The sequence below is a fragment of the Triticum urartu genome, chromosome 6A, assembly GCF_056163025.1.
Source record: "Triticum urartu cultivar PI428250 chromosome 6A, HENAU_Tu73, whole genome shotgun sequence".
Taxonomy (NCBI): Eukaryota; Viridiplantae; Streptophyta; class Magnoliopsida; order Poales; family Poaceae; genus Triticum; species Triticum urartu.
In genome coordinates, this window is record NC_141878.1 from 470,635,573 (window position 1) to 470,645,099 (window position 9,527).

Consider the following 9,527-nt stretch of genomic DNA (forward strand, 5'->3'; position numbering starts at 1 on the left):
TAGCGGCAGGTGAACGGCGACCTGGCACGCGAGCACGAGGGTTGAAATCGATGCCGCCGGTCTACGGGTGCAGTGCGCGGCGCACGGGAGGAAGTGTCGTTCGAGTGAGATGTTGACCGGAGAACACGATCGGGATGGTGCTGCTCTAGTCGTGGGGAAAGCTTGCTTGATACATTTATATTTAGACAAATCTAAGACAAATGTTTAGAACGGATGAAATATATACGTAGTTACGTACGATTCTAAGGAAACAGAACAAATATTATAACTAAAAATGCATATCTAGATGTGTTTTATTTATTACATATCTAAGTAACTTAATTAAACTGAAGAAAGGGAAAAAAAGAAATTACTTGCATGAATCCTAGCATAAAATTAACGAACATAGTAGAATCTAGATATGGCATACTTAGAACGCATCTAGAGTGTTTTAACAAGACTGTAATTAAAATGTCATGTTTTTTTTAGAAAGGCCATCATGGCTAGCTTTATTAACTCAACAAAATGTTTACATCATCAGCTAGTTTACTGAGGAGGAAACTAGGGGGATCACCATCCCAAATACTAGAAACTTTATTATGAAAATTAAATTGAGCTAGCTCATGAGCAACACTATTAGCCTCTCTAAAACAGTGCATAAAATTGACCTTCCCTACATCCGTAGCCAAGTTCAAGATTTCCGCATATATTGTTGTTGCAGCATCCCACCAATGATCATGTCCAATGCAAAAATTGATTACCTCCAAAGAATCTGATTCCGCTTCAATAGCGTGAAACCCCATGGTGTTAGCAAAGGCTAGACCATCCCTCATTGCCACAGCCCTGATGTCGCGTGATATAGCCGCTGCAGCTCCAGCTCCTTCGTCCGCATGATACGCCGCATCTACATTCAACTTCACAAAACGTAGTTCAGGCTTGGTCCATCTCTTCTCCACATCCGGCAACAAAGAAACTTTCCGTGTAGCATTTGCAGCAATCGAAATAATAGATGCGGCATACTTCCCCGCTGGTGGTACCCTCTCTCCATTAGTGATCTGTCTTCTAACCCACCAAATGTACCAACCTGCAGTAGCAGTTGCTTCTCCAATTCCAAAACTAGAAGCATACGGTAGTGAACCTAAAGTGGACATCAATATATATTCCAGAATGGCCGAACCTGATCGGTCAATCACTAGTGCATCAGCTATAATATCATATATACCTAATCGTTGACATATCTCAACAACCGGTTTACATAGAAATAGAAGATGGCGGATATCTTCGGCTCCTTGATGACAGACCGGGCACTCGCTGGATGTTGGGATGTGTCTGTTCGCTAGGATTGATCGAACTGGGACCACTCCATGCAAACTTCTTCAGCAAAATATTTGTAATTTCCGTGGGACCTCAAGCTCCCAAATCTTGTTCCAAATTGGATTGTCAACTGATGGACATGGACTAGTTCGATTGCCTCTGAATTTATGTGCCCATTCTGCGTGGTATGCAGTTTTCACCGAAAAAATACCAGTTTGGGTGTGATGCCAAGCAATAAAATCTTCAAAAATCTCATAATTCAAAGGAATTTGGAGAATCCTCCTAACATCCACTGGATTGAATATAGCTCTAATCAGTACTTCATCCCATTCTCCATTTGTTGGATCAATTAGGTCTGATACCTTGGAGATTAAAGTTTGACCCCTTGGCGTGATTATATGACGGTCTGGACTAGATGGAATCCATGGATCAGTCCAAAAATTAACCTTGCTACCATCACCAATGCGCCAAATATGGCCCCTTTTAAATGTTTGCAGCCCCGCTACCAAACTTTGCCAAGTAAAAGAGGAGCCATTTTTCGGTCCAGCCAATAATAAATTGCCATGCGGATAATACTTAGCACGCAACACCTTAGCACAAAGGGAGTCTGGACTAGTTATCAATCCCAACACTGCTTAGCTAGCAAGGCCAAATTAAATGAGTGAAGGTCTCGAAACCCCATCCCTCCCATCTTCTTTGGAATACATAGTTTCCACCAGGTGTACCAGTGCATACTTTTCTTGTCTCCATCTCCTCCCCATCCAAACTGTGCTATGAGGTCCGTTATGTCCTTACAGACCCCCTTAGGGATATTAAACACCGACATGGCAAACACAGGAATAGCTTAAGCAACTGCTTTCAATAACAATTCTTTACCGCCCATTGATAAAAAGCTTGGCCATCCAAACACCAATTCTTTCTCTGATTCTCTCAACAAAATGCTTGAAGCAATCACTCCTCTCTGCTCCTACTAGAGCCGGTAGGCCTAAATATTTATCTGAGAGTGCTTCAATGTCAATATGTAATTCTTGACAAATTTCTTCCCTCGCCACCACACTGGTATTAGGGCTAAAGAATATGCTTGATTTTGATCTACTCACCAATTGTCCAGAGTTAGTGCAATAATCATCTAGTGCCTTCTGTAAGGAAGCTGCATTTAACATATCCGCCGTCATGAGGATCAGGGAATCGTCAGCAAATAAAAGGTGTGAGACTGACGGTGCATTTTTACACACCCTAACCCCATCAATGCCACCAGCTTCTTCTTCAAACTGCAGTATACTAGATAGACCTTCTGCACAGAAGAGAAATAAGTACGGCGATAAAGGGTCCCCTTGACGAAGGCCCCTTGTTGGTGGGACTCCTTCCGTCTCCTGAGAATTATACTTGATTGTATATTTCACTGAAGAAACACAATTCATAATTAAATTCACCCACTGGCCATCAAAACCCAATTTCAGCATCATATTCCTCAAAAAGACCCATTCAACTCTGTCATATGCTTTATGCATGTCCAACTTGCATGTCCAACTTAACGGCACAGAGTCCTGATTGCCCGTTTCTCTTGTTCTTGATTTTAGGACACACTCATAAGCTACCAAAATATTATCAGTTATTAATCTACCAAGCACAAAAGCACTTTGTGTTTCTAAAATGATCTCAGGCAGAATGGTCTTCAATCGATTCTTAAATATTATCTTGTAGATAACATTACAAAGGCTTATAGGACAAAATTGAGTAATCGATTTGGGAGAGTCAACTTTAGGTATCAAAATGTCATGTTTATCTCAATCCTACATGATTGTTTTTCATCATAAAAAAACAAAGCATTCGTTTAAAGAGTTTTCAGTGTGGTGACGACTGCCGCAACCTCGCAGCAATCTCTACCATGTGTGCTCGCCATCGACCGTCGCCCTGCCCACCCTTTTCCCCTCCTCTTAAGTTGCCGTGGCTGTCGTCGGAGTGTTGCGACACGCGGTTGGAGATGTTGGAACCGCCCGATGACCATGCTGCGACTGCGTGAGTGGTGTTATGTGCAAGGGCAATGAGGTGTTCCATGAGCAGTAATTAGGGGGGAGGTGTTGCAAGGACCCGTGTGGTAGGCGGCGAGCTGCAACCGGCATGGTGAAATGATGGCATGACGACCAGCATGGTGGAATGATGGCATGACAAGCTACGATCGCTGCAACCGACGACGGAAAGAGCTTCGACCTATGACGACGAAAGCTGCAACCGTCTATGGTGGTGCTCCAACCAACCACCGCGTACAGGGCAAAACATATGCTACGACCGGCAAGTCTAGAAGCTGTGACTAAAACATATGCGATGATGCTAGTGGCAACCGCAGCGACATGTGCGACAGGCCAGCGCAGTGTACATGAATCAAACAACCAACAATTCTTATCTAGTCTAATCCTCTAAAATTCCTTTGAATCAAAGGAAACCTTAGAAGGATTGCAGATTCACCTGAAATGCTTGCATGTAGCAGTGCAAACATATGGGCAAAACATAACATCAAGAAGAACTGCACGAGGTTATTACGAGTTTGTTGCTCAGAAAAAATAATATTAGAACAAGTTTAACCAAAAGACCTTCACCACTCAAATACATCCTGTTTCTTTCGCAAACCTACAATGGCGCAATGAAAATATGGAGCGTCCCGACCCAACCAAACACTGCATGACGACCTGAGTAGCAACTGTTACTGTATTCTGACCACACAAGACTCTAGACAAAAGCTCGCCTCATATTACCAGTTCACCTCATCTCATCACTACCCAGCTTCTTAACGGTGACTGAACAAAGCCCGGCCGACGATGCCAGTTGCCTCAATGTAACGATCAACACAGCGTGACACGCAGCTGCTCTCGCTTCCGCTCAGGCTTGATCCTGGCTTGGTCACACACTTTGCAAAGCACTTGTTCCCAACGGTCTGCGAAATTACAAGAGACAATTAGCTTCGTGTTATTGCATTTAGCAAAGGAAATGTGTCTAGACAAACAATTTACAGAGAACACGCCTATATTTCCACAATGATGGGCATGATCTTAAAAAGATGTGCATATCCGTTTGTCAAGGCAACGACAGAGGCAAACAAGAGAGTTTTCCAAATATCCATTCCCCAGGCAACAATTGAGTTTCAAAACTCCTTCATGTGACATCAATGACGACCAATCAGTCCAAATGAACGAAATAGATGATGCAAAGGTAAAAGTTAATAATAATGGAACTGCAGCAAGCCTAGAAAAATCCACAATGACCTGTGCACTCGGCTTACCCCTTCCCAAAAGATTTGTACAATTTGCAGCCAGGCGACCACTTTTAATGCTGAAAACCTCAACCGCCCATAAGCTTGCTCTTTCTCATATTTCAGACGAGAACACAGCTAAACAGGCCAAAGCTTTTCAAGTGGGAAAGCAATCCTAATTTATACTATGGCTATTTCTCATTAACCAACACTAAACAATGTTGTTTTCAGATGGAGAGTTCATATTGTTCGACTAGAAAGCTTGTATTATGTAAGTAGGATGTTTTGTTTGAGTAAAGCTAGTAAGTATTATTCGAGTAGAAAGTTCTGTTTTGTTAGTGGAGAGTTTGTACTATTCAAATAGAGACTTTATACTATTATCAGACTAGAAAGTTTTGCCTTACTGGTAGAAAGTCTTACTATTCAAATAGGAAGTTTCGTTTAAGAGTGAAAAGATTGTACATACATAGAAAGTTAGTGTCTTTTAACAGAATTTAAGTAGAAAGTTCGTACTATCAAAGTGGAAAGTTTATGTATTCAAGAAAAAAGATTGTATAACCACCCACAAAAAAAGACTGTATAATAAGATTTTGCCATCAATCAAAATAGATAAATTGCACAAAATAATATAGGCAAACAGAAAATTTATCAAGATACACAAGTAAATGGACTGCGTCTTATGCAACCTATTATTACAGCAAAGGGGAGAAAAACACCCGGATTGGCCTGTCAGAAACTTGTGGTCGAAAATCGCGCACGAGCGCAAATTATGGTGCCCTATTAATAGTTAGGACAAGAAAATGTATAACATGCTACATCACCATTCGCTAGAGGTTACCACATATCTCCAAGAAAAAGAGCATGACTTAATTGAATCCAGTGCAAAGTAATAATAGTTCATATCAGAATAATAGACCAACCAGATAATACCATGAACATGTCATCGTTATCTAAATTAATCTATGGACATAATTAGGTGTTAGGCAATGCAGATGCACTTAAAAAGGGTTACCCTTAAGTTAGCAGGGACAATGTAGAAGACCTAATCACTCCTACCAAAATAAGTTGCTTGTGTGCAAAATTAGAAGCTGTAAGCCCCTGCACAACAGGAACATCACCAAACAGAACCTTGATGATATCCTTCAAAATTAAGAGCCATATAATGATTTATTACTTGTCACCATCAACCACAACATAAGAACCCAAACAATCCATACAGACTCAAATTAATAATCTTACGAGAAGAAGAGATTTGCGGTGACCGACAACTCTGCCAGGCCATATACCATTACATTAGGTATAACAGGTACAACTAGAGCATCAATATTGCTCAAGGGTGTGCTAGGAAGAATCGGTACTACTTTTGCTTAAAAATAATCGGTGCTGTATAATATTGTCTTATAGAGTAACTTCATTTATTCCTACTAACCTACTTATGGACTTTTTATACCTTCTCCTTTTACAAATAAATAAATAATCGTATATTGGTGATATTAGAATTTCACAAATATTGATGCAACTGTATTGTGTACAGGGGCATCATGGATCATCTCAAGGAAACATCTAGGCATACCAAACTCTAGTATGAATAGAAATTTTTAGGGATCTTTATGCAGCCAGGTTCAGCAAATTGACCTATTGCCACTGAAAATGCGCAATATAAAACTCTATAATATTGGATTCTTAGTCTTCAACGACCGTTGCTCAATAGGGCAAGAAAATAGAACAATATAAATTACTATTCTGCAGTCTAGTCATGCCATATTGCTCCAGTTAAGTTGAAATGCGATGCAGATCATCTTGATATATCATATAAGATGCAGAAAGGTATTAAAGTCAATGGGCATGGTGAGGATGGCTGAACAGCTGCTACATGTAAAGCTCTTTCCAAGATAATAATCCTTTTATGCAGAATTGCTAACCAGCTACTCAATTTAGTTAATTCAATTGTATTTATTACAGCAATCAGGATTGCAAAAAGATTTGGTCTGGTTTTTATTTTAAAAAGCTTACTTTTAATAGATGTCTTTAAACCGAATTTCTCTCTAAACTTGAATGAAATCAACAGAGCTCAAACCCGGCAATCAAAGATAATGCAGTTGCTGCTTGTTCAAGTAGAATCTGCAAGCCCCCAAACAGTCTATCTATCTATAAAAGCCTTAGCATTTAGCATAGTGGAAAAAAAAACTTGCAAGCACGATAAAAAAAAATCCCCTCCGGTTCTAACATTATCGCCCCAACGAAACGAAGCCAAATATTCCCCTTCTAAGCAAATCAGCTATCGACGAATCAAGAATCATCTATGCCTGGTAACTAGCAGCCTAGCCGTCCACGTAGAAGCAGATCAACGAAAGTAATAAGATATCAAAACATTAGGGAGATTCCACCTCAAGAAGCTCCTGGGCATAGGCCTGCGCGAGCTGCGCCTTGATCTGCTCCATGAGCGCCTCCGGGTTGGGGGACGACCCTGACGACGACATCGACGGCGACGAGAAGGAGTCCATGCCGAATTCGCCTTGCTTGCCTTGCAAGAATTCGATGGTGCCCGGTGGTTACGGTGCGTTCTGCGCCGAAGGTTTCTGGGGACGGCGGGTTATACCGAGGTCGGGGGGCGGCGCAAAGGCAGGGTAAACCCTAGTCGGACTGGGAAAGGGCCGGTCCAATTTCAGCAGCAACATATAAGCCCATATTGTTTCTTGGGCAACAAGTTTCATGTGGGCCATGTCGAGGGTGCCTATACCTCGCCTATCACGAGTTGGACCGACCGCGCTAGTCAGGGCGTCGCAAATGGGCCGGCCCAGGTAGGTTCTACGTAAGTTCGTCTTTTCTCCTGTTTTTACGTTTGTTCGTATTTTTTTGCTTTTTCTAGTATTCCTACTTTTGGAAAATATTGTAATAACATATAATTCAAAGCTTAAAAAATAAAATATATTAAAATAGGGAATATGAAAAAAATGTTAACATAATGTAAAGCAATTGTTCATTCGCAAAAAAAATTAAAGCAATTGTTAGCTTAATTCAAAATATGTTAAAAACTTATGCCATTTTAAAATTGTTAATGTGTTTCAAGATATTTAAGCTACATTCTAAAAAATGTTATTCAAAAAGTAAAAAAAACTGATAGCATATTAAACAAACTTATGATATTTCAAAAAGTTAATGTGTTTCGAGAAATTTAAGCTACATTTAAAAACATGTTATTCAAAAGTTTTAAAATAAATTATTAAATAATACTTCAAATGTATAAGAAAAATGTTGATATCATACAGAAAAATGTTTGTGAACGTTTTAAAATGTTCATGTGGTTGTCTATTTTAAAAACATTTGACATGTACAGAAATAATGTTTCACATGTACATAAAACATGTACATAGAAACCCGAGAAAAACGGTACAAACAACACATAGAAAACAAAAAAAAGTTCTAAAACCAAAGAAAACACATAAAATGAAAGGAATGGCCAAACACAACCGGTGAAAAGAAATAGAAATGAAGAAAACTAAAGAAATCAGTAAAAACTGAAGAATGAAACAAAGAAAAACGAAAATAAAGAAAAATCGGTGAAAACCAAGAACAAACAAAAGGAAACTAATGAGAAATAAAGAAAAAGGAAAGAAAAGAAAAAAGTCCGTGAAAACAGAGAAGTTAGTGAAAAACAAAGAAACAAGAAGTTAGAACGAAGAAAAAGAAAAACAGAAGAAAACCGATAAAAAAACAAAAACATAAAAGTAAAAAAACAAAAGGAAAAACCCCGAAGAAAACCATAGCAGAGTGAACGTACCGCGAGCGAACGGGCCAGCCCGCTTGCCCTTCACCTGATAGAAGAGCTATTTCCATCTCGCTATAAGCGAGATATAGCTCTCGCAAGCGCAGCAAACAGTCACACCCGCACAAGCTTTGGAACGCCCATTACGGGACATTTTTCATTCGTTTTCATGTTTTTCTTTTTTTCACTTATTCAAAAAAGTTCACGTTATCAAAAAGTTCCAAATTAAAAAAGGAATTTCTAGAAAAATGTTCAAGATTTGAATAATGTTTCTGGATTTCAAAACTTGTTCTTGAATTTACAAAATATTCCTGTATTTCAGAAAATTATTGGATTTTTGAATAATGTTTCATGATTTCGAAAAATATGTATGAATTTGAATATGTTCCCAGACTTAAAAAATGTTTAGTAATTAGTAAAAAAAATCATAATATGTTTATGATCTAGAAAATAATTCATGTAATTCAAAAAAGTCCATGAACTTGAAAAAGTGTTTTGTATTTCAAAAGATGTTTACAAATTTCCAGAAAAGTTTATGGCATCGATAATGTTCTGAATTTATAAAAAAATCATGAATACGAAAAATATTCATGGATTTGAAACAAGTGATACAAATTCCCAAAATGTTGTGAGTTTAAGAAAATCATGAATAAGGAAATGATACATTACAAAAACTGATTTCTAATAATGTTCTCGATTTTACGAAAAAATTTCATTTTAAATTTGAAAAATGTTCCCACGTTTCAAAAACTATTTGTTAATATGAACAAATTGAAATGAAAAGAAAATAGAAATTAAACAAAATTTGAAAAGGAAAAGTAGAAGAAGAAGAATAGGAATGAAAAGAAAAAAACAAAAGGTTCCCTCTAGGACTCAGTCGACTAAGACTTCGCGAAGTCTCGGTCGGTGATGTCAGCGTACAACTGTACTGTATTTTGTAGACTATGAGTATGTTTTTTTCGAGGTGTCACCCAGCTTTATTCAATCGAAATAAAATGTGGCATACAAACTATATCAGGGGTCTATAGGAGCCACAAAGTGGCACCCCACATTTAGGGTAACAGAAGCTCTTGCCAAGTCATGCAACTTCTAATTATTCGCTCGCCTCTTGTGGCCTGCTTCAACTGCTTCAAAATCTCCCATCTGAGCTTTAATTTCTTCAATAACCATAGAACTAGATCCCCTGTACGAGCTCTTGAGATGATTAATAGTTGCCATGCA

The 9,527-nt window shown here is 38.8% G+C and overlaps 1 protein-coding gene across 1 annotated transcript; it reads right to left on the bottom strand.

Annotated features, from left to right (window-relative positions):
* Nucleotides 1-3,807: 3,807 nt before the first annotated feature.
* Nucleotides 3,808-7,197, bottom strand: TIM13 (translocase of the inner mitochondrial membrane 13). Its single transcript, XM_048679410.2, has 2 exons — nt 6,928-7,197; nt 3,808-4,225 (listed from the first exon to the last, which is right to left on the bottom strand). The coding sequence occupies exons 1-2, from the start codon at nt 7,042-7,044 to the stop codon at nt 4,079-4,081; spliced, it is 264 nt and encodes an 87-aa protein (XP_048535367.1). The 5' UTR covers nt 7,045-7,197; the 3' UTR covers nt 3,808-4,078.
* Between the last annotated feature and the right edge of the window lie 2,330 nt (nt 7,198-9,527).